This window comes from Chroicocephalus ridibundus, chromosome 12, assembly GCF_963924245.1.
Source record: "Chroicocephalus ridibundus chromosome 12, bChrRid1.1, whole genome shotgun sequence".
NCBI classification, from domain to species: domain Eukaryota; kingdom Metazoa; phylum Chordata; class Aves; order Charadriiformes; family Laridae; genus Chroicocephalus; species Chroicocephalus ridibundus.
The window spans coordinates 15,563,012-15,588,084 of record NC_086295.1 but is presented as its reverse complement, the minus strand read 5'-3'; the positions used below and the strand labels follow the sequence as shown (position 1 = coordinate 15,588,084).

The 25,073-nt window shown below is 52.2% G+C and overlaps 1 protein-coding gene across 3 annotated transcripts; it reads right to left on the bottom strand.

Annotated features, from left to right (window-relative positions):
- Positions 1-35: 35 nt before the first annotated feature.
- Positions 36-25,031, bottom strand: ZNF341 (zinc finger protein 341). 3 transcript variants are annotated; one of them, XM_063349730.1, is made up of 15 exons: positions 24,495-25,031; positions 19,918-20,028; positions 18,581-18,768; positions 17,321-17,473; positions 16,411-16,650; positions 15,107-15,299; positions 13,803-13,887; positions 12,611-12,801; positions 11,483-11,676; positions 10,429-10,637; positions 8,897-8,993; positions 7,167-7,299; positions 6,629-6,740; positions 5,759-5,829; positions 36-4,624 (listed from the first exon to the last, which is right to left on the bottom strand). In XM_063349730.1, the coding sequence occupies exons 1-15, from the start codon at positions 24,523-24,525 to the stop codon at positions 4,110-4,112; spliced, it is 2,523 nt and encodes an 840-aa protein (XP_063205800.1). In that variant the 5' UTR covers positions 24,526-25,031; the 3' UTR covers positions 36-4,109. The 3 variants fall into 3 exon arrangements, with proteins under 3 accessions (XP_063205800.1, XP_063205802.1, XP_063205801.1); XM_063349732.1 differs by lacking the exon at positions 24,495-25,031 and adding an exon at positions 23,105-23,472; XM_063349731.1 differs by lacking the exon at positions 36-4,624 and adding an exon at positions 4,945-5,141.
- Between the last annotated feature and the right edge of the window lie 42 nt (positions 25,032-25,073).

Sequence of the window (25,073 nt, the reverse complement as noted above, 5' to 3'; positions counted from 1 at the left end):
TTTACTGGATATTTTTCACTTTTGTTGCTTGGCCTCTATCATTTGTAAAAGTCATAAACACCTCCCTCTCCACTCAGTGGTGGTGTGAAAACAAGTTAATAACAGCCTCAGACAATAGTAGTGTCTACCGCTGGAAATCACCCAAGAAAATGCATCATTGCTTTTGAGCAGGGCTGGACTACTCAGTGCTCTGTAAAACAGGCCGGGATATACACACCGAGTGGCAAAGAAAAATGAAGCAAACAACTGCTTATAGGGCAAGAGAGCCTTTTCATGGCCTCAGCAAGTAGGAGAAAGCAGTGTGCTGGGTAACATAATTCAGGGCAGCCTCCTGAGGTACAAGGCGGGAGTTTAGCGACAAGGCTGTGTAATGGCTCCTGCCTCATTCTACCTTGTTAACATTGTAATGGCAGAAAAGAGATTAAAAAATACACAAGAAAAATCCACAGAGGATGACAGAAATCACTCCCAAGGCAGGAAAGCCTCCCCAGCTGATGATATCAGAGGCCGGAAGAGTTCCAAGGGCAGGCAGAGCTTTTACCTTTTCTTACTCTCACCTAGACACCTGCTGTCAGAAGCGTCACCACAGACCTTTGTTCTGATCCAGTATCGGCTCCGGTTCTCCCAGGGGATGGCTCTGGCCTGGGGTACTCCAGGGAACTTCCAAAAAATGCCAAGATGTTTTGACAGTTTTGACAGTTTTTCTCAAGAGAACAATCGTACACAGGGCACAGGATGGAACCGGTCCTGCAGAAAGATGCTGGGACAAAATCAGTGACCGGAGCAGCTCACATCTGCCTCAACCCACACTGCAGCTGAACAGCGGGCACGTCCCTGCTACAGAAATGGGAAAATTCCGAGTAGAATTCTTCCCTTTTGGCCAGCAGGAAATAGAAGAGCTTGTAGACAACTGACTCCAGGTTTGCGGAGGAGTTTAAGCAGCTGGACAAGACTGGGGCAAGAAAGAGAGGGTTTCTGAAGTTCGTGGCCTGCTGTGCTGAGGCACTTTCCGCGCACAACTGGTCCCCATGTACTGAATAGTACCGACGACCGCAGGTAACTCACCATGTCTCAGTGACAGCATTTAGTCTGCTAATTAAGTTCTCCTTCCTGTGACATTTCCTTCCACGGCAAAATTTAATCTGCAAGCAGTATGGCTACAGAAGAGAGGGGTTTTTTTTTGTTGTTGTTATTTTAAATAATGGCATTTATTTTTCCTTTCCACAGAAAGGGCAGTGAGGCTCCAGGAGCAGCTCTGCAGGACCTGCTGTTGCTCCAGTGCAGCTAGCCCAGCTGGGAAGCGGGGCACAGGGGCCACCACACTTGCTGGCGGCCACCCATCCTTTCCTCTGCCAGTCCCCCTGGGGTGCAGCATCCATCGGACTCGCATCTGCAGAGCTTCCAAAGGCAAGAGCTGCACAACCAGCCAGCCCGGCCTCGCTTCTCAGCGGGGACCTCTGTTATATTATCTTACACCTCATCGATCTGAGGTTTACTCTAAGAGGACAAACATCATGTTCAAGATAAAACTTGTTTCAGTTCAACGCTTCTGCACATATCAAACACGTATCAAGCAAACAGTGTGGCATCTCCCAGCCCTTATGTCCCACAGTCACATTCAAGGCTGTTTTGTGACTCTGCTTCCACCCCTTGAATTACACCCAGCGTAGCCAGTGGAAACCAGCTTCTAGCATCTCATTTAGACTGGCTGGCCGGTGCACAGGGCTGGTGGAAGGCAGGGGCCAGAAAGGAAGGGCCAGGCCTCCAGACAGTGCCCCTGAGCTGGAGGAGTGCTGCACCCACTCATCTTCACCTCAAAATAGACCCGACTACAGCACTGCAGCAAGCGCCAGAGACCACATAATGACACCGTACAGTGTGGGTACAGAGGGGAGGAAAATAGGGAAAGTATATTTAGAAAACTATTTCCTGATACTCTTCCGTTTCTGCGAGAGCCATGTGTTTAAAACAAACACTGGGGCAAATAAACTCTGCCCTTCAAAGCAGACAAGACGTTTCACAGAAGGACAGAATCATGTAAGTAGGCAGGACCAGCTGGAGGTCTCGGGCCCAGCTGCCTCCTCCCAAGCGCCTCCCCTCAGAGCAGGATGCCCTGTTGAATTTAGAGATCTCATGGCCTCTCTGTGCCCCACTTCCTTTGACCACCTCCTCGGTAGAAATTTCTTTTCTTTATACCGAGTCAGAAGTTGCCATGTTCCAACATGTCCCAGTTGCCTCTCATCCCACCCCTGTGCACCTCTGAAGAGTCTGGCTCCATCTTCTCCCCTTAACCTCTTCTCAAGCCTCAACAACCCCCCCTTCTCCCAGCCTCCTCTCGTAAACCCTCTGCTCCGGTTCCTAACACCCACCCACAGCAGGAAGTACAGAAGCATCACAAAAAAGGGAAATGGGCAAAAAGTGAGTCGGGAAAGTGAGTAAGCAAAGTGAACTGGTGGCAGGACCCATCCTGACAGGGACTGTGTGACAGGCTTCCAGGGGTGACATTGTAACCCGTCATTAGATTGGGGGCAGTCTGGGAGCACATGCCACCAGGACGAGATACCACGATGGGCACGGCACCAGCACGCTGTCTCTGTAAGCTGCTATTTTTAAGATTTGAGCAGAATATACCACAAGGAGACAGGAGGAGCACCTTGAGGTCAAGCAATGGGCTGGAGCGCAGGCAGTTTGCAGGCAGGCGTCAGGATCAGGCCAGTCAGACCAGTAATGCTGGGCTGACAGCTCCAGCGGCCAGGAACACCCACCATTTCCCAGATGGCAAGGCAGGGGACTACACAGCCAGAGTTTTGGCACCCAGGACTGACTGCACCACCCCCAGAGAAACAGCCTGGAAATGCAGCATTTTGCATCTACAGACAACTTACCAGCTCATCACACAAATTTCCCAGGGAAAGCTCAGCTTGGCTGGCCTACACATGGAGCAGGAAGAAAGCACGGGAGAGCACAGCAACCTCCTTTACCAACATTGCACAATGGTAATTTTCAGTTCCTGGGTTTGGTGCTCTGGTGCTGGCTTTGGGACTCCTACTTGGGAAATCAGAAAGGAGAAGCCAAGGGGATAACAGAAATTGCCTCAGTCACCCCAGAATTTCTTGCTACCTAACCACACCAACTCCCTCCTGCCAGTGACCCACTGAAACTATAATAACCGGCCCACAGAACTGAGCTAAGGGAATGCGCAGGCTGGGAAGCAGCTGACAGAGAAGCACACGGAAGTACCCTGCAGCACCCAGCCCAGAGCTGGGGCTAGAAAATGGGCTCAAGGAACATCACAGGTTTCCTGTGTGACCCTGCACACGTCACTTCACCCAGGCCTTAGTCTCCCTCACTGGACACCGAAGGGGTCATGTTTAACTGTCACAAGGATTGATGTCTAAGGCACTTGGAGATCCTCGGATATGGAGAAAAAACATGGAAAGAACACATACTGTGGAAGGAATACCAACCAGAGAGAAAGGCCAACACACACACATGCTCCCACCCACCAACTCCACACGGCACAGGAGGTCCATGGTGTTTATAACACATGTAGTACAGACAAGGTGATCTTTCTACTGATAGAGACGGAGGGGAGAAAGATACCAGAGATAAGTCTATCAGGGTATTTCTGAACAGTGTTCCCAAAGGATCTCAGGATGAACTTGCTTCCACTAGGAAGGATCAATTGTTTGCTCTCGGAAGGGCCACCCAAATACTGGGCAATACAGCTTTTAGGCCAGAAAAACCACAGATGGGGCAGGCTGTGATTTGCAAAGCCACCTGATTTGAGCAGCTCTGTTTGTTGCAAGTTTGCATGCTCCTTCTTACCCTGATTCAGGGATCTTAAGTCCTTCTTGCCCCAGGCTGACCAGTGATGCAGTGGGGCAAGAAATAATGGAGCCATTCTCTTCAGTGCCTTGTAGCCGTTGGTGGCTTCCAAGCAGTCCTCTGCCCAAGGATGGGAAGAACAAGTGGAGATGAAAGCCATTCTCTCCCATATCCATCTACCTTCCCACAAGAGCTTTGGTCTTTTTCACTAGGATAAATTTCAGCACCGAGTCTGACAGCCCCAGCAGCAGCCCTCAGCCACACAGTGGCTCTACGCATTATCACTCCGTGGTTTGGATGTAAACAGGGACAGCCAGCATGGTGCAGGGGCCGTCTGAGGCAGTCTGCAGTTCCGCCAGGGACAAATTGGACGCAATGCTATTGGGCTGCCCAGGAACGACAAGGTCCGAGTCAGCAGCTCCCGACCCACCAACCACGATGGACAGGACTGCATCCGACTCCTGGAACGGTTCTTTGTTAGAGCCACCTTCGGGGGGGCTTTCCCCAGCAGCACCGTCCTTCAGCTCTGCCAGACCCAGCTGGTTGGGGAGGGAAAGGCCCGCCTTGCGCCCCCGCGCCACCCGCTTCTTCTGGGGCTTCCTGAGCTGCAGGTCTTTGTCCTTGGGTGAGCCCAGCCGGCACTTGTGGTCCTTCATGTACTTGTGGCGCGTGAAGCCTTTGCTGCAGGTGGGGCAGCGGTATTTGTAGTTGCCGGTGTGCGAACGCTGATGCTCCATCATGTGGGCTCGTCGGCTGAAGGACTTGTTACAGTACTGGCACTTGTGGATCTTCATCCCTGCACAGAGCATCGGAGGAGAGAGAGTTCAGTTAGAGACCTTGCATCCTAATGCAGATCTTCAGGAAAACCTGCACCGCACCGAGGGACTGAATGACAGCTTCATCTCCTCTGCCAAGGAGATGCTCCCCAATAAAAGGGAGAGGTGTTGTGACAGGCAAATTTGCAGTCAGAAAAGAGTGAGTGGCTACACCTTGAATGCCTGTGTTTATGAAGGGCTGAAACAATAGTTCTTACCTCAAATAAGAGGACGAAAATATGACTAGAAAGAGAGTCAGGTAATTGTGAAGAAAATAGAAAACAATCTTAAACTCTAATTTTTTTCAAGGGTATTTCTAAATAAAAAAAATTTTCACTTTTTTTTTCCTCCCAAGTATGGGAGTGTACGGTCTGAAACTAACCTTCCATTGCACTGCCAGCACAGTCCCATCTGTTCGCGCTCTGCAGGGTTTTGGACATGACAGGCACGAGAAAAGACTTTCAGTTTTACCCCAAGAGACAGAAGTCAGAATGTTCCCTAGGGCATGGGAATAAATAATTTGTCTTTATTAGGAGTGGGAGCATCATTTTTGGAACACAGAGAGAAGGGAATCAAATCCCAAGAGATCTCCTTTTGAATGTGAGATGGTATTGAGGAGGAGTGGACAGAGCACTCCGTATATTCATTTGGTAGCAAACACAATGAGTAATCCAGCTCCGCTTCTGCATCTCGCCAGCAGGCCCTGCCTATGGATTTATATTGCCGTAGAAAACAGACCAAAGCTCAGACACAGCTGTAAATGCAAGCTCACTTAAATAGGCCTGCAGCAACCGATATAACAAAATCTAAAGCTAATAAATTATATTAAGAATTTAGCCCTATATCTGGGAAACACTGTATCACAGGCAGTGGAAAATTCTCCCACAGGAAACTACAGGGTAGCTGTGTTACCTGAGCAGTGGGTGGAGGGACACCGCAGGGAAAGCATGTGTAAGGAACATCTTGCGCTTCTGGGGTATAAAGCAGAAGCACTTTCACAGTTTGCTCTCTCATTTCTCAGTCTTTCTCCTCCTGTAACGTGCTCCTGCAGCACCACAGCAAATCCCAGCCACTTCACTCCCAATCACTAGCAGCAAGGGCAGAGCTGCACTTACCCGAATGGGACAGTATGTGAGCCTTCAGCTTGTCAGGCCTGTTGAACTCTTTATTGCAGCCCGTGTGGTTTCTGTAACAACAACAAATGCTACTGAGCAGCATGCATCAACTGAGGATTGATGTATACACAGATCCTGGACCACAAAGAGATCCACAACCCTTCGCCTTAGCAGCACCCAGGTGGGTCCCACGGTGCAGTCTCAGTAGGAGCTTGACTGTTTCGGCCCTTCTGGAGAGGGGCAAGAAAGAAACAAGTTGCTACAGGGACACGGGGCTTCTGCTGGACTACACATGGTCTGCGTCTCCCTGTGAATGCTCCTAAAAGCAGCAGGTTCAAGATCCCAGCTGGAGACAGAAATACTTTGGAAAGAGCTACAAGGTAGTTGAAGCAGGGAGAAGCCAGTCAGCCTTGGCTATCTCAGAAGGCCCATGGCTATGCCATGGCTTTGGGAATGCACCTTATAAACCTGGGCTTCTCTGGCTCATACATTAGCTCCTATGTTGCCAAGTGCTTTTTGAGATACAGCAGTCGGGGAGAGCCCATCATTCAGGTAACCCTGGGCTTTGAGGTCAAATAATACTTCTCTTCCCCAGTGCTCCCCAGAGGCAACCCCTTGAAGGCAGGCATTATTTTACAGGTCTTGATGAACCAAGATGAAATGATGTGTCCCGACACCACGTCAATGACAAAGAACTGTTATTCCTGGGCTCCCAGTCAACAGCACACAGCACTCCTGCCTCCCCAAGCAGCAGTGGATTGGTAAATGCCACACATGTACCCTAGGGTACCTGCAGGAGACACTCCTTCCATGCCAAACCCCATCCCAACCCCATTAAGAATGCCACCACGATGGAGACATGCTACGTACGAGAAGGGACATTTATATTTCTTAAAAGGCTCATGGATCAGCATATGTCGCTTGAGTTTGTCTTTCCGATTGAAAGCTGCATCGCACACTGAGCACTTAAAGGGCTTTTCACCTGGATAAAAAAAAGACCAAGAGTCAGGGAGAGTCCAGTCACACAGGGCTGCTCTAGTCACATACAGGATGCGCTCTGGCAGCAGTGCCACCCTCTGCTTCTCTATAAACTTCCAAAGCTTCCCTACCCTGCCTGACTGATAAATGGGTGGATATAATCCACACTGCACTGTTCCTGCAGTTCTCCAGGGCCAGCTTCCTTAGCTTCTATAAGCGCGGGCAGTGGGGAAGCCACTTCTGTGCCCCACTTCTAAGTGGTGCATGAGGCTGAACCAAAACCATACTTTTCCCAAAACTCATGTTACTACGAATGACTCATACAGGCAACTCTGTTACTCTGGTTATCAGGAAAACAGCCAGGGCACTACAGTGCAGGAAGGACTGTGATACGGAGACAGTGAGCATGTGGTGCCAAGGGAGCCCGTACCCGAGTGGATGTGGGCATGCAGCTTGAGGTAGTGCTCCCGGCGAAAGAACTTCTTGCAGATCTGGCACTTGAACTTGCTGCCCCCGCCATGCGTGGGGATGTGGCGGCGCAGGTACCTCTCGCAGGGGAACACCTGTGAACACACAAAAACAAGGCTAAGAGCCAGCAGCACACAAGGGACATCACTGAACCTGCATGGGCACAGGACACGTGGCTGGTATAGAAAGCTCACGGTGACTGCTTTCTTGGAAAGGACGTACTGAGGAAACCTTTGGTATGCATAAGGAAAATACAGATAGAGCTTTAGAAAAAAAACAAACAAACAAACAAAAAACCACCCACAAATGTTTTTAACCTTAAGAAACACGTAAGCTGAAACCTTGCTGCTAAATTTTCTAACACCATATTGCTGAGGACCAGCATCCCAGATGGATGCCCAGTTTCCCACTGGAACCAGCAATAGGATGGGCTGGGCAAGGACCAGTGGTTACTACCTTCCCACAGCATTAACTTCCATTTGTGCTCCCTGATCATCTATTACCAAAGGCTCCCATTCATGGTTTTTATAAAGCCAGCATGAGTGGCTCCTTTCACTAATGGGGACACTGGAAATTCCCAAGCTCAGTGAATTCCTAATGAGGATGCTGCAAGCACACATCTGATGGGAGCACAGGAGTGGCAGGAGTTCTGGTACCCAGGACTGTGCTCTCGCATCTCCAGAAAACAGCAATATTAGTAAGAATACGAACAGAAGTAAAAAACACTGCTGCAGATAATGGGCTTTCAAAGCCCTATACTGCATGCTGAAAGTCCCACCCAGGCTCAGAAAGGCATCTGTCACCTGCTGGGGGAAGCAGAGAGAAGACAGGTAGAGAAAGACGGGTTACTAACCATGGCAGGACAGTGTTTCCCCTTCCCGAGCTACCTCAGTACAGAGTGGTCACTCATTTGAGATTGTCCCTGCCCCCACTGCAGGATTTTCATTTCCTTTGCTATAAACAGAGGAGCAAGGGTCCAAATTTTAGTCTGGATTTCAAAAATAATTTATTAGAATTCAAATCCCACCGAGTTCTGCCCCTCAAATCCCTTCAGGGGCTGTGTCGAAGAGATTGTTTCCAGCCAAAACCTACCCAGGCATCGTTCCAGTGCCAGTCACATCACTCAGACAGACTTCTCTTTGCCAAGGACACAGAGCACTCATCCAAAAGAGGGGAATGAGGGGGAACCCGGAGAATTCTGTGGTGGTAGGAGATGAGGACAGCAACAGAGCTGTAGGAGCTCCCTCAGAACCTAGGGCTTTTCCTGCGCAACCTTCCAGCCAGAGGCAGGCAGGCATGGTGGGTCAAAGACACTGCCACCACTCTAAGACTTCACAAAACCAGCCTCGCTCCTCCTGATACACTTGCTTTTAAGAAATAAGGACAGCAGCGCAGAGTGTGCAGTCCTGGCAGTAAGGAGTGCTGTCGTGAGACTAAGGGAGCTCCCCTGACAAATTCTGTTCAGCAAACACGACCCAGGAGAAAAGCCAGCAGGGAGCAACATGCTCTGCATGAGGTCGGAGAGCTGGAGGCCAGGGGAGCAAATCACCTCTGCCCCTCTGAAAAGCACCTCGCGAGCCTGCCAGTCCGTACTGAGGTAGGAAGGGAGGGGAAAGGGAGCCAAGGGTTCCTGCCCCCTCAGAGCCGTAGCTACACGTCCACAACCGGCTCAGGCAGCAGTCACCCACTCACCTTCTGGCAGTGAGGGCAGGGAAAGTTGTGCGTTGCTGTCTGCAGATGGTGCTCCAGGGCTTCCGGGGTGGAGTACTTATTTACACACTTCACACATCTGCATGCGGAGAGAAAGGACAGAGTCTGTGAACAAGGCTACAGCCATCCAACCCCATACCCAGGCGGGGCTGCCCAATCCATTCACCAGCCACCTTCCAGGTCGATTTTTGACAGGGTCAGTTTGGCACAGACAGTAACACCACCACCCAGGTGCTCCAAAACATCAGCAACCCACATGGCCAGATCACACTCACACTTAGCACCCTTCATGAGGGGGAGATGCTGGGGAGCTGGGTGGGGAAGCCTTTAAATTGCTAGTGCTCTTCCACACAGACACCCATGGGAGCACCCGGGGACCCGAGCTCATATTCCACATTGCTTCCTCATGGAGACAAGCCCTAAGTAACGACTTCATCTTACTTAAAACGCTTCCTTCCACCTTCATTGCACAAAGACAGCAGCTCCCAGTGAGGGAGCTGAGAGTGGGGTTACAGCACAGCAACAGCGTTACCCATGGCTGGGGCAGGCACAAGGCAACAGGCTCCCGTGTGGGGTCTCCAGCATCTGACAAAGCTTTAGCTCATGCCACCACCACTCTCACACCACCTGGGCTCTCTCCACCTAACTCACCTGCTCTCACACAGCCTGGCAGGATTTCTGCCGGAGGCCTCTGCCAAAGCTGACTGATAACGGGCAATGGGCACATGCACCATCGACAGTGAATACAGAGACGCTCACATCGTGTATCTGCTGTCAAGTCCCTTTTCCTTAGATCAGGCTAAAACCTCCTCAAACATAAGCAGGGCTCTCATCTCAAAGATTCCCACTGGCAAGCTGTAGGATGAAGCTCCACAGCGCAAGGATAACTAGAAATTATGGTCAATGCAAGAAGTAGCAGATTATTTATTCCACGAAGCTCCCAGCCGACTTCAGTATTCTCTGGGCTTCCTACTCTTCCTACATGTCTCTACAGCCATTTCAAAAGCTCCAGAGAGCTCTTTGCGTAACTCCTCGCTCTTTCCCTCTACACTAATAGAAAGATTTCCCCAGGTAATAAACCCCTTCGCAGCAAAGGGGTAGGAGAAATAACTCATTTTACCTGGGCACAGCTTCTATGACCTGCACTCCCTTTGCTGCAGGTGTTTAAGAATCACAGAAAACAGGCCGGGAAGGCGCTTCCTTGGGTCTCTTCCCCAGCCCAGCACAGGTTCAGTTGTGCCCATCTCATTCTTGACTGGTGATAAGAGGATTTGCAGCAATGGGATCTTCCCACATCACTGATCCCAGCCTTTCACTGTCTTTCTAAAAGGTTCCTTGCATTCAAAGTGCTTTGCCCTAGCAGCCTGGCGGAGAGGCCCTCCATTTACCCAAAAGAACCATGGCCACTGAAGACACGGCCACTTCTTCCCTCTAATGTCCCCACCGTTCTCAGCCAAACACACTCTGCACCCACTCACTCCTACAAGCCTTGTGAGCACCGATTGCTACTGTACTTGTACACGGCCACATCCTTCTTGGGGCTGTGCTGGGGCAGCAGGCTGTGGGAGTACTGGTGGACGCCCAGCTCGTACAGGGAGGGGAAGTCCTTGCTACAGAGGTGGCAGCGATAACTCAGCTCCTCCTGGTGGCTCTTGATGTGCTCGAGGAAGGACTCCAGTTTTTGGAAGGTCTGAGCGCAGGTCTTCACCACACACTTGTACACCTGAGCCAAGAATAGAGTGTGACTGAAGCGGCACACCACAGAAACAAACAGGGAAAATCCTCTACCAACAGAGAGAACGGCCTTCCTCTTTGGAATTCATTGCCACTGGGTCATTTCCATAACGGGTCCACTGCCCCTTGACCCACTGTGCTGGAGAACAGCTGAGCTGATGTTATGAACAAAGCAGCACTGCAGTTCCCAGAGCACCCCACCATGCCCATGGCGCCGTTAGCATTCCGTTAGGACACAGCAGTGAAACCCTGCCCTGGACTGCAGCAGGACACAATGTGGTGATAAAACATCCCCTTCCTCTGCTGCCTTCCTCAGAGGAAGGGTCTTTAAAGCACAGTGCAGAGCAGCTCAGCATCAAAATGTGGCTGACAGCTCCAGGTGAAGACAACAGCAGAACCTGCCGGGAGTTGAACATTGTGCAAATGCAGATTTGTCAGGGCACTCCCCTAAGAAAACAAGGTTTGAGAAAGGGGTGCTGGTGTCAGCACCCAAAACCACTCAAGTGGATGAGACCACAACACCCCAGCAGTGACTGTCCCATGACCTGAGAGCTGCCACCTACACTGAAAACTTTGGACTTCACTTCTTTTTTTTTTTTCTCTAGCTACCCAAACCTGCTCAGCTGACTTCTCACTCAGCAGGGTGGAGGCAGCAGAGCTTTTCAAAGCCACCTAGACCACACAGCTGCAACCCAGAGACGCAGAGAGCCGAGCCGCATGTGAAGCACTGGCAACTTTATAGAGCAAGAGGCTCCGGACAGACCCCAAGAACCAGTGCACTATATGAAGCCCGTCCCTACCTCACCACCAACACAGGGCACCCTCTGTCCCTACCTGCTCGTTCTTGTGCTGTGTCATGTGCGATTTGAGCTGGAAATAGGTGTTGAATTTGCTGGGGCAGAACTGGCACTGGTAAGAGCTATCAATCAAGACAACCTGCTTGGCTTCCAGTTTTCCTGTCTCGCTCTCGTCCAAGGGGCTCATGTCTTGGGGTGGTTCTGCAGGGTTCCTCGAGGGCTGAGTCAAACCTGGAGAAAGGGAGAGACAAAGTCACCACCTGCCATGAGACAGTTCTCAAAGCTGCTATGCAAGTGCCATGCTGTTGAGACACATCAGGCCTGGCTCTGGGGCCAGGCTCTTCCTTCCTTTCAAAGACAGACTCTTTAGATCAGATGAATCTCACACTCTAACAGGGTAGTTGTAAGTTTGTCTACAGATTATCAAGGGCTCTGACTACTCCATCTTCCTCTCCTTGACCCATTCTCTTTTCCCAGGGACCTAATTGTGCCCTGTGGAGCAGTCAGCAGATCAGGATCCCTGCCAAGGAACTGGAACCAGATTTACTCCCATCTCTGGTGGGAGATGGGAGGTAAGATCCAGCCAGTAGCACACAGTCCATGATGTCTGCATGGAGCAGCTACAGTGGGGCCTTGTCCTAGACATGACATTGTCACTGTGTTCGCTCCCCTCCCTAACTGGGACTGAGGCCACCAGCTGAAAGAGTATCCAGACACAGTCTGCCAGCAAGGAGCCCTTCTCTGCCTCAAGTATTTTCAGTTGGCCATCGGGGCCAGACCAAGTCCAGGCATGACTTGCACATTGCAAACAAGACAGAGCACTGGGCTATGTGAAACCACCGGCTTGTCCAGAGCTGCCAAAGCTGCACCTGCCAGGGAGGGAGAAGGGGGAAGACACCTCACTCTGTCCTCATCCACATACTAGCACAGCGTTTGAAGCTGCTGTCTCCTGAATCCACCATGGCTGGGGGTACCCAAGGATAGACCTACCAGCAGAAATCTAGCAAACATGACTCACTTCTCTAGTGTGTGCTCCCCATGGGAGGAACGCAAACAGCACACACAGCTCCTGCCTCCCCTCTCTCCCTGTGTGGAGGTGCAGGGACACGCAGACTCCTCATACCGCTGCTCTGTCCCTAGCACGTGGCATCCCCAGGCAGCAAACCTGTGTTCTCCTCGTCCTCCTGCTGGTTGGGGTTCAAGGCCATGACCTGCACCGTGATGGAGTTGCGGGAGATGGTGCACCCCAGCCCTGGAGGCCACACTTTATGGGTTTGCATGTGCTTCTTCACATTGGACTTCTGGGCAAAGGCTCGGCCACACACGATGCACTGGAAGGGCTTCTCGCCTGTGTGACTGAAGGCAGAAGGCACCATATCAGCAGCTGGCAGAGAGAGGAGGCAGCCCCCAGGCATGGACCATGGTGGGGTGGCTGCTGTAGGACTGTGCTAGGCACTCTGCTTGGCAGATCAGCACCTCGACCAGCCAATCAAGGGCTTTGAGACCTGATTAACTCGAGAAAATGGACTGTGAGAGGCCTGGGGAAACAAGCCTGGTGCACAGACAAAACAGGGTCTGGGGATGACAAGAGATCAAAGGAAGAAGTGGGAGAGGAAAACAGCTCTGCAGCATTCACTGTCAGGGTTTTCACATGGACCTCGGGGACCCCATCACTTTCTCAGGTGTACGTCCCTTTTCTTCTCTGTTATCCCTCCCTCCCCTCCACACATATCTCTTCTAGCTTGCAGCCCCCTGGATCTCCCTGAATTTGCTCTCCCCTGTTCGCAGCAGAAAGGTCTTTCTACCCTGCCCTTCTGCTTCCAGAGGAACAGTGGACTCTAACATATGGAGGCTGAGAAAGGGAGCAAAACCACCACTTATCCCTTCTCATCTGTCCCAAGTCCGGCAGATTCCTCCTGCCAGAGAAGAGCTCTCTTATAAGAGCTCCCTATATAGACACTGAGCTTGGCTTACAGTTTGCTAACACCAGCAAACACAAAGGCTGCAGCTTGCTAGGGAGAGAGAGAAAAGGAAAGGGCAGAGGCAAGCAGCGGAGATCTGCTGCTCCAGTGATCAGGTGACAACAGGTTTGGCTTTCAAGGTCTCATGAGCAAGGAAAATAAGTCTCCAGTCCCAACCCATAATCAGCAAGATTACATCCATGATTCAACCTTCACCCCAGCCACTGGGGAGAAGGTGTCCCAGAGGAAGGGGGATGAAGGATCTCCTCCCAGCACAGCACAGATTCTGGGACATGACAAAAGCAAGGTCTACTGGACTGTGCAGACTCCCTCAGCAGGGCTGTGCCCATCTCTCCCCCAGCCACCCTGATGTGTCTGGGCTAGCGGCACCATTACCTTCTGATGTGCTGCTGCAGGTCGAAGTTCTTGGTAAAGGCCTTGTCACAGTAAGTGCATTTCAGCTTGGGGGACTTGGGTTTGCCTGAAAGAGCAAAAACGCACACAGGAATGAGATCATGTGGCACAGCCCTCTCCCCCCCTGCGCCACAGGGCACTTGCCCCAAGACAGGTCTACTAAGGACCAAGAATAAAGGTCTTATGAAAGGGTAAGATCTGCCTGGCCAGACTGGGGAGAGGTTACGGGCACAAATATATATTTAACGTAGCCTGAGCTAACTCTAGAAGTACTGAGGAGGAAAGCAGTGGAGGGGCAGGGCATTCTCTCCAGACATTAACCACTCCGGAGACCCTTCCAGCACCTACTTTAAAGGCATGCTGGGCATTGGGAAAAGACAAGGGATTAGTGAGAGGAAGGGCCCCAGTTCTGTCTGTCTCCAATGAACTCACCAAGGTCAGCCATCAGCCAGAGCACATGCATATTCCTCCCATCCAGAAGATCAGTCAGTCACATCTTCTATCTACTATAACGGAGTATAAACCAATGGAACACAGCAGAACCATGGGCTGCTCTAGGATATTCTGGACTGAGAGCTGCAGCCTGCATGATCATTCACACCTCTGCAAATAACGTTAAACCCTATCATCCGTATGGTTCTAACTCCAGAGGCCCGGTGTTCCTGGGAGGAAGGCCAGGTGGCACTCCTCCACCTCAAGCATGGGACCTCCCTTGTCACTCAGATGGTGCGCTTGCATCACACCAGCAATGGGCAGGCTGGCCAGCGATGATCTGACACTCCTCCAACCTGTAATGGGGCACACCCTGGTCCTGCCTCACCTGGAGACAGGCGTGTTTTCTTCATAGCCATTGAAACACACGGCAGGAATGGGGCAGCTGGGCCCTCGAGAAGAGGGTCTTCAGGGCCAGACCACATCTAGCCCACCAGCCTTGCGGCTGGGCAGTCTTCCTTGGGTTAAAAGGGACCAAGCTCTAACACCTTGCAGGATCTCCCCATTTCAGGTGTGATCCAATAAGCACGTAGCTGCAGCAGATATAGCTCGCCCACGCAGTAGCACAGTGACAGTCCTTTCACATGCACCCAGAGGTGACAGACAAGAAGCACATCCATACTTCAACCTGCTCTTGGTAGCTTCATGCAGGGCATCATGTTTCTCCTTGGCAGCTGCACACACAGCCAAAGCCATGCCATGGGGCCTGGAAAGCCTGTGGCTCAACAGTTTGCTATGGGATAAGAACGCTGGCCTACAGGTTAATGCAGGGCACGTGCTATAAGGACGCTTACCCTCCTGCAGCCCACTCTCGTTTTTGCAGCGACGATTTTTGGCAGCGGAGGTGGAATCAAAACCAATGACACCACCTCCTCCTGCACTGGTCAAAGGTGTGGGAGTGCTGGTGCTCTTGGACTTGAACCCCTGCTTCCCAGGGCTGTACACAGGAGAAGGGTACACAGGACTTTCCACGCACTGGCTCGGTACCTGCAAGAGCACAATTTATCAGAGGAAACAGGTTTGCTACACAGAGCCATACTGCGCCCTAACCTCCATCTCCGCTTGCCATTCCAGGCCGTTAGTCTGGCCGAGTTTTCTGCCTTCTGCCAAACTGGATCAAATTTCTGCTTCACCAGTCCAACAATGTGTCTTTAACTAAAACTAACACCCTGCACGGCATGAAACTCTCTCACTGAACATCACAAAGTATCCAGGAGTTATTACAGCAGAAACAGGCCAGCAAAGAACCACTGTGAGAGAGCCATCTAATCCCTTATCTATGCCTTATGCCTAGAAGAGTTTCTCATCCATCTGTGCAGGTAACCAGAACAATCACCACTGGCCCTGTTGGGCTCCACACCACCCCTGAAGGCAGGGATCTCCCGACCCTGCTGCCTGCCCCAGCAGGACTGCACAAGAGAAGGAAAGCACAAGAGATCTCCAGGTGGCAAAGCACAGCTGTTTATGATTAGAAATATTGGAAAAGGACACTTAAAGAAAAAGACAGAGGCATCAGTCTGGGGTGACACGGTTTGAGGGCATTTCTGTTGAACACCCTGATAAATTAATACACAGCACTAAGTATCCAACATCCCCATCCATTTCTGACTACTGACACTTTCAGATCAGGTGCCAGCTACAAAGAGAAGGACGACAAACTTGTTAACACCCCGTAGTTCTCATTGTGAATAGCAATGCTAACTTGAACACTGTAACAGCTGACCCACTGGTAAATCCACCCCTGCCTGTGCCTCTCTTTAGGAGAAGCTGCCTTGTCAAGCTTGCTTATTGATATTCAGATTAAATTTTTTCTCTCCACTTAAGCCTGCAGAGCACAGGTTGATGCTCCACACCCCTCTGGGTCATAAGCTCCCTCTCCTCAAGCCTCACCAAGTGCTCCGACCCTCTTAACCGTTTTTCTTGTTCTCAGAATCCCTGCCATCTTTCCAACACCCTTCTGTTCAGTACCTTCTCCTATAGGAAATAAGCATCGTCAAATAACCTACCACATCTTCCTAGACTCTAATTCCACATTTCTAGTCCCGCATTAGAAGAGGCCCAGGAGGACAGAGTCCCTGGGGAGAGCCCCTGGCCTTACCTCCATGGGCGGATAGGGCTGCATCCCCAGCGTCTGGATCTCCACCGTGCTGTTTGGTGCCATAGGAGCAGGTGCACTGTACACTTCAACCACCCCGCTGCCACCGGCACTGGGCTGCCCTGGAGCCCCCAGGCTCGGGGGGGGAGGCGGCGGAGGCTGAGGAGGGGGTGGCGGTGGGGGAGGTGGAGGCGGGGGAGGCTGGGAGAGGTATCCAGCCCCAGCGTGCATACTCAAGCTGCTCTAAAACCAGAACAGGGAGAGACAGACAGACAAGACGTTGAAAATGAAGCACTGCTCTAGCAGCAACGAGTCGGAGAGGCTGCTCCCTCAAACATGTTCCCAATCCCGATTCAAAACGACACCAATGTCTTGACACAATGCAGCACTGCTCAACTGCCAGGCTGGACCAGACTGTGCTGGCTTGCAGAGGGTAGGTGTGACCTGTCAGTAGACATCCTCTCCTCCAAAACCCCACTGCTTTTTTTGCTTTGTTTTTAAAGCTTTTAATCCTTCTGTTACAAAGAATATTTTCAGAGGACGGAAAATGTATCCAGCCTGGTCAACCCTGTGGGGAGCCCAAAACAGCCATCCCAGGAGGAAAGAGATCCATGGGGCAAATTGACAAGGGCTTTGGAAGCCAACCATTATACAGGGGCTCAACAAAAAGCTGGAGAGACCACGTTACAAATATTTGGGCATCCAGCAACAAGGACACCAGGAGAGAAGGAGCCCTGGAGCTATCCTGTCATTTATCCATCACTCCTTCCCGAGCCTGGCTGGCACATCGGGAAGGTGCCCAGGATTCAGCACTGAAGCAGCTCTCGGGAGTCCGATCAACTGCCAGGACTCTCCTGCTGTGCAAGCATGGCCCCATGCAGTGGGACTCTCCAGGCCCACACGTGCCCCTTACCTGTACCGGGGGCTGCACTGTCGGCATGGGCTGGTCCAAGGATGTAAAAGCAGACATGGCCGACATCAGCACCTCATCGCTAACTAAGATGTTCCCCTGCACCAGGGTCTGAATCAAAGGTGACGGGGGAACAGTGATATATGTAGAAATTTGCTAAAAGACAAAAAAAAGCATGCATTGTTGACCAGCAACAGGACAAAACAACAAACAAAAAATGATGACACTGCTTTTTACCGAACCTCAGAGTCCCTGCTTTCACAGCCTCTGGTCAGCAGATGAGCTGCAGTAATTATCTACAGCTTCCTACTGAGTCCGTGGTAGTTTCTAGCTGTAACAATAAGGCAGCTCAGAAACCTTCTTCAGAAAAGGAGGTAAAAAATATCACAGCGGCTCGGGAAAGTGGCTACTGCCTACAATTCAAATCAGGGGTTATTAAACAAGATCCACAGGACAAACTTGTCACAGACAAGTTCAGGCCTTCCCTGGGCACTTCCCCTAGCTTGGAAAGGTGGAGAACTGAGGGAGGCTGCTCTGTCTGCAGATGGTAAACATCAGGCTCATCTCTTCAGACTGGAGTTGGATTCTAGGAGGGTAGGGAGGCTGTCCCATTTTCCATGTGGAAACAACCTGTGTTTGCAGGACCATCCACTGGCCCTATGTTAACTTAAAAAAAGCAGTTGGTTTGAATGCACTTCAGAAACCATCATGATTGAAGGCACAGTACATGTCAGGCACAAGGGACTGGCTCCTCAGAAGTCTGTTGGGAAGGAGAGTTACTCCAGAGAGAATATTCCCTTAAAGCTCATCACACCGCATTACATGGGCTTATCTGCTGAAGACTGAGAGGAGAGATGCAGGGATGAAGCTGCCAGACATTGCCCTCCTCTTCTGCCCACGACCCAGACCACAGCCCAGGGAAGAACAAGAGCTGTTCCACCCTGAGCGCCACGGAGCGTGCACCCAGGCTGTGACACTGAGGTTCTTCAGCAGAACCAAAGTCTGGCTGTAGCACAGATTCAATACGAAACCCCTCCTGTCCTGAAAAAAGGGCTATCAGACACTCCTGCTGGAGGACACCTCACTGCAGTGGACCAGGCAGCTTTAACCATGAGGTCAAAAGCCAAGAGGACCACAACTGAGCCTTTTAGAAGAGAGGTCAGTCATGAGGCACCCCTGGATCTAAAAGCACCACCCAGAGGTCCCCCCCACTCCCAAAACCACAGTGACAGAGTAGTAGAGCCTCTGCCCGCAGCATGGTACCTGCCGGCTGGCGCTCGGAGCCTGCTGCACCGATGTGATGGAGGGGGTGTACACACTGTTGGTGGCCAGCGAGACCGTGGAGAGGGAAGGGGTGTTTCCCTGGCACTGCTCTCTCTTGTGGGTCATGAAGGCAGGCAGAGAGTTGAACTGCTTCTTACACTTGCCACAGAGGAACACGTCTTCGTCATCTGCAATTAAGAGGACCAGATCACTGCTCCGGGCTTTCTTCTGCATTCCCCAATGCTACACCTAACAACCACAGCCGTAGAAAAACAGACACTTTTTGGATCTGAACACCTCAAGGACATCATCATCATGAGAGATCAGCTGCAAGGGCCAAACTGTCCCTCCTCCCCAATCCCAAGCTCTCCCTAAAGCCAACTGATGCGACTGAGCCCATCTCAGCCCTGCTCCTATATATGAAACCCACTGTCTCCCTGTGGCAAACTTTATCCTGTTGTCTGTCTTCTCATCCCAGAGACATAAACAACCAACCCAGCCTTGCTCCTGTAGCACCCTCTGCTTTTAGTCAAAACAGCTTCTTCCAAAGCACCTGTGTTATACTGGCTGAGGCAGATTTTATTACGCAGGTTGCACAAAGGAAGAGAAGTAACTTGGATCAGGGCACAGAGTCAATGGCAGCTTGTGTCTGGAAGCCACCTCCCCACAAGACTGCTGGTTTCTGGTGCCTCTGCTTGACGTTAGAAGCAGAAATAAGACAACCCAGTTACCATGTCCTAAATTAAATTTGCAGCATTAGCAAACCACATAAGTATGCACCATTTTGCACTTGATCCAGTTGGACTCACAAGGCTGCACCTCCTGTCTGATTCACAGCCTGAAGCAGAATGTTTCTGGGGACACAGGCTATAACTTCTCCAGGGGAGAACTCTGTATCCACCCAGCAAGTCCTAGTCAAGCCCTATGAGTGTTCATGTGCATACCAACGACCAGTTCCCATATTTATTCACACGGATGAGATACTCAATGACTGGAGTAGTTGTACATCCCCAGGATAAGGAATGGCTCATTAAATAAAAAACTTGAACAGTAACAAGCACTAGCGCCCGCTCCTTCCCTTCATGCCTTTATTGGAAATGCGTGGTCAAGTCTATTGTCATGACTATCTCAAAAAGCATCTCTGCTCACTTGGGCTTGGGCACTTAGTCTCCTCCTTCCTGCGCTGCCTAGTTCTGCTGAGGGCTCACAACACCCGTAGCAGCACCCTACATGTACAGCCGCTCTACCAGCTGTTACAATAGCCAAAGTGCACACTGTATGAAGAAATCTGCAGTCCCTGCCCCTCTTCTCTCTCTCCCAGTGCTACCAGGACTCACCCATCGACTGGATGGCAGTAGAAGAGTTGACATTTTGAGCAGATGGATCTGTCACACCTCCTTGACCATCCAGTAAGGACTGCACAGCCAGCACTGTCTGATTATCCATTCCTGAAAGGAGACACAAGCACGGATGGGAAATCAAGCACAGCCCAAACATGGAACACTCAGGCACTGGGATCTCACTCAAGTGGTGGAGGGAAGCCGCTTGTCAGCTGCTGCTGTCTTCTCCCACAGAGCCACTGTCACCTTCTCATCTCCCTCTACTCCACAGCATTAACTATCAACTAAAGCAACACTCCCACCTGCCTCCATCCACTCCTTTCATATAAAAAAAGGGAAGAAAGGGAAGGAAAGCCAAAAGAGGGCTTAGTTTCAGGTATTTGCTGCCAAGAGGAAGGATGCTCACAAACTGTGGGTATCAGAAGAGCTAAGAAGTAGATATTTGGGATGTCAGGGGCCAGCAGCCGGGGTGGGTGTCTCTGGGGACACACTGTGATACAGCACAGACAAGCACTGAGCTCGCCAAAGACAAAACCCTCGGAGTGCAGCAGCTCTGTCTCAGCAGCAGGGTTGGAAATGCCTCTCTGTTTTCAGGACCAGCGTTCCCAGATCTGATCAGACACAGGGCTATGAAGAACAGGAGGATTTAGGTGCAGCTTTAAGAAGGAGATATTAAGTACGGGTTCCTGGGAGAGATGCTTTGGGGGGACCTGCTCAGCCACCAGCTGCCATCCTAGTATTGGGACATGCCAGGAGAGCAGGACCATGGCACCCCTCACTCCCAGGACTGTGCTTCTTCACAGGCTTCCCTCAAGCAAGAGATGCTGGTCGCTCTCTCTCATTTCCATTTCCCTTGGGTCTCCACGAGAGCACACACACCCAGCCAGATTTGTTGTCAGAATCAGCTCACTTGCTTTGGCACAAATATTTTTTGCTACAGCTAAAATATTGTAAAATATTCCAGATAAATACCAGAGATGCGGACTGCTCCTCTAGGGAAACAACCTGGTCAGCAACATGCGGATCAAGCCCAACACACTCTTTCTTTTTAGAAATCAGATGTAAAGACACATAGAACAATCTGATTATGGAAAAAATTGTGAAAAGGGGTGGATTTTATGCACCACTCCTCCCTACCATTCCTTTATGACAAGGAACACATGAATAGAAGAAGTGGCATGGCATGCCGGGGTTGTATTTTTTACTTTGTGGATTAAGGGAGAAAATAAATGTGGTGGGTTCCTAGGTTGCTTTTCACGTTTCTTCAAGATCTTTTCAAAACAAAACTGTAAAGCTCTGAACTCAGAATTACATGCCACAATAAAATCTATTGGTCTGATCATTTCCAAGCAGTGAGGTGAGACAGTTCCTGAGGAGAAGTCGCTCAGCAAACAGCACCAGGAAAGACAGTGAAACACCGTAACAGATCACAGCATAAAGGAGCAGCACACCAGGAGCAACCACCTCATCTTCTCATTGCAAATTCCTCTTGTCCTTTTAAAATTTCTCCTGCGCAACCAGGACATTACTTTCCCAACAGGGAGAACCCACATAATCCACAGCACTTTAAAGATACTCTAAATACTCATTTCTCCTGCATCTCTAGTGTGAAGCAAATAACACGATGACCCCATGAACAGCTTTTTCATTATTTCACCAAGAAGAGGTGGCAAACGCTGTACATGCCCCTGGGAGAGAGGAGAGCACCGTTCTGCAGCTGCTGGGGAGCAGAGGGCACAAGTAGCTACTGGAAAGCAGCAGATCACAATAGTTCCCATGCTACCATAAAATTACCACTGTGCCTATGGGAACCCTTTCACATAAATCACACGGAGACACAGCAAAGCTGCAGGGCCAGTTCCGCAAGCCTTCGCTCGGGCGGAGAGCTGCAACCAGCCCCGCAGGACAGCCCTGCCAGCAGAACACCGCTGGAGCACTCCTGGGTGGATCTGCTCACACTGACAGAACCCCTGCTTTAAAATAAACCTCCTTTTCTACAAATAACCTCCTGGTCAACTGCAAAGGCAGCACTGCAGGCTCTGGTTGGCACATCTAAACCAGGGAGTGAAACGGAGCAGCCATTCTTCAGCAGAAGTAAGCTAGCAGGACGAAAAAAGGGGATCAAAAATTCAGGTTTAGTATATTATGGGGATAATTAAGAACAGCTTGCATCAGGAATGTCACACTTGGTGTGCCCAGCACTGCAAAACTGGGTTTCCCGTAGCCAGATCTTCCAAGTAAAAAAGCCAGATGATTGCCTTGATCCCACTAGCAGGAAGAAGCTTAAAAAGAAGCAAAGACCCAAGGACAGGTGACAACGATGCAGCAGCAAGGTTGGTGTGGCATTCAGCCTTCTGCTGGAGAAACATGGGCGAGGACAACAGAAATATGTTGCTCTTCATTCATTTGGCAATTGGTGCAAATGCCCACGCTGTCCCTGCAGTTTCACAAGTAAATGAACAACGCCACACTTAACAGAGGGAAATCACCAAGTTCAAGGTTTAGTAAGCCATGAAGGCAAGCAGGCAGAGTTACTTGGTTGGTTACACGGATGCCACTCATGGCCATCCACGGACTCCAGGAGAAAGCTCTGGATCCATCCTGCACTGATTGCAGCCAGCAGGATGTTCTTCACAGTCATGACACCTAAAAAAAAGCTAGCTTTTCTCTCTTCGTGGCAGGAGGTTTGGGGAAGCCAGGAAAAAAGTACAAGACCACTGATTTGTGCTTTTTTTTTCCCCCCCCTTCTCAAGTTTCTCTCAGTTTAGAGATGGAAACAAGACTGTCCATTTCACCCAGGTGCTACTTTTCCCTCATGCCCTGATTTTCATGCAATAAGTCTTTTTTCTGCTGACAGAGGCACCGGGTGCTTTAGTGACAGGCGAAAATGCCCCTCTGCCCCACAGCACCCACTGGGGACACGGCTGCTCTCAGCACCACACACGAACGCCAAGTCACCATTGACTTGTAATCGAATCAACAAGACAAAACAAACAAGCTCAGCTACTAAAAGCTGCCAATTATTGTGGGCTTAAAAAAAAAAAAACACGCTTTTTTTCCTTAATTTGCTAAAATGTTTTGCTCTCCTGAATTCTGTGAGGAAACCCACACAATAGGAGCTGATTGCAAAGAGGAAATAGGGAGACTGATTATACACAGAGTGCTGTCAAATGCACCAAGTAACCTGACAAAATAGAAATATTTCTTCTTTGCTCTTCTTTCTGCCGCTGCAATCGCAGGTGCTGTTTGCAAAGCGATGATCCTGATGCAAGGCCTTCCAGTCGGTGGTGTTCCCTCATGGAAAGGGAAATATGTGTGTAATCCAATTTAGGAAAGAAATGCCTTGTGAAATACTTTTTCTCCCAAGGGGCTGACCCTGAGCTGAGTGTCAGACTGACACAGCTTAGCATATCCAAGAGTTCCCCTCGGGCAGCCCCCTCCTACTAGTGTCCCAACGCAGAATTGAGATGAACACGAGTGTGACCGTTCCCCCGCACAGCAGACAGGAGCCGGGCACTGCCCTGGCTGTCCCAGAGCACCCTGCTCATGCCCCAGGGAATGTGCCATGCAAAGCCCCCACACTAACCCATGCACACAGGGGTGAGAATCAACCCAGGGACTGTCCCCGGCAGGGTGCATGGGCACATCAGTGAGGCCAGGGCTGGCAGCGTGAGCCCTGGGATGTGGGGAGGATGGGGGGACCCCAGCACGCAGAGCATGAGGGTGTCCTGCTGCATGGTGGTGTCCCAGTGTGCTGGGCACAGAGATGGGGAGCAACAGGGATGCCCTGGGGATCGGCAATCCCATTTACTGGGCACAGAGGTGATGGGAGTGCCCCAGTGTGCCAGGCACAGGGGCAGAGAGGCAATGGGGTGCACTGGGGTGGGGGACACAGGGGCAGGGAGGCGACAGGGTGTCCCAATGTGCCGGGGAAAGGGGCGGGGAAGTGATGGGGTGCCCCGGCGTACAGAGCACGGGGACAGGGAGGCAATAGGGTGCCTCAGGGTGCCAGGCACAGGGGCAGGGAGGCGATGGGGTGCCCCGAGTTGCCCGGCACAGAGAAGCGACGGGATGCCCCAGGGTGGGGGGGCACAAGGGCAGGGAGGCGACACGGTGCCCCGGGGCACCGGGCTAATGGGGGCTGCCCGGTGCACAGAGCACTGAGACGGGCGGTGCGGGGATGCCCCGTGGCACAAGGCCGGGAGGTGACAGGGGTGCCCGAGGGAACCGGGGAGGGCCAGAGGAGCCCTGGGCTCCGGGCAGGGGATGCCCGCTGCGGTCGCGCCCCGCCCCCCCGCCACCCGCCGGCCCCGGGGCCGCACCGGTGCGCGCCGCCGCCGGTGGCGGCGGGGAGAGAGAAGAGGAACGGAGGGGTGCGGGGCGCGGCCCCGAGCTGCTGGCAGCCCCTCGCTCTGCACCGGGCCAGGCCTCGCGGCCCCTCGCCCCCCGCGGCGGCGGCAGCGCGGTGCGGCGACGCTGGGCCGGGGTTGGGGGGGAGAGAACGAGGAGAGGCGCATCCCCGTGCCGTCGGCCCAGCACAGTCCCGCCCGGGCCCGGCGCGGCGGCCCCGTTACCTTCCAGCGCCTCGAAGATCGCCTGCGCCATCTTGGAGCCGGGGCGGCCGCGACCCGCCAGCCGGAGCGGGCACCGGGAGCGGCGGCGCCGCCCGCCGCCAGGGGGCACCCTCCGACCGCGGCGGGGCCCGGGGAGGGCGGGAAGGACCGGGGAGAGGGGTGCAGCCCGGGGGCCGGTTCGCTGCTCTGGGTCTGGCCGGGGGGGAATCTCGCGTTTAACTCGGGCCGCGGCAGAGCGGCGCCGCCCCGGCGGCCCGCGGAGGCCGGGCCCCGCCGAGAACGGAGGGAACCGCCAGGCGGCCGCACCTGCCCCGCTCGGGCTCTCGGCGCGGCGCCTGCGGGGGCCGGCGGAGCCCCCGCTCCGCACCGCTGCCACGGGAAGGCCGTGCCCTGCCCGCCGCCATGACCCGGCCGGGCCGGGCCGGGCCGCCCCGCGGGGCCGACAGCGGCGAGCACGGCCCCGTCACCGCCCTCAGTGGGAGGGGCGGGGCGGAAGGCTCCGCTCGCCCCCCCATTGGCTGCCGGATAGACGCTCACCACCAATGAGCTGTTAAGGCAGCGCCGCCTATTGGCCAACAG

Excerpts from the sequence above, each read along its gene's own strand:
- ZNF341 (XM_063349732.1), bottom strand. The coding sequence starts at position 23,330 with ATGCTAAGCTGTGTCAGTCTGACACTCAGCTCAGGGTCAGCCCCTTGG. Across the intron at positions 12,802-13,802 it reads CTGCAGCAGCACATCAGAAG|TCACACAGGCGAGAAGCCCT; the intron begins GTAATGGTGCCG and ends TTCTGCCTTCAG. Across the intron at positions 5,830-6,628 it reads AAATATAAATGTCCCTTCTC|AAACCACACGGGCTGCAATA; the intron begins GTACGTAGCATG and ends TTGTTGTTACAG.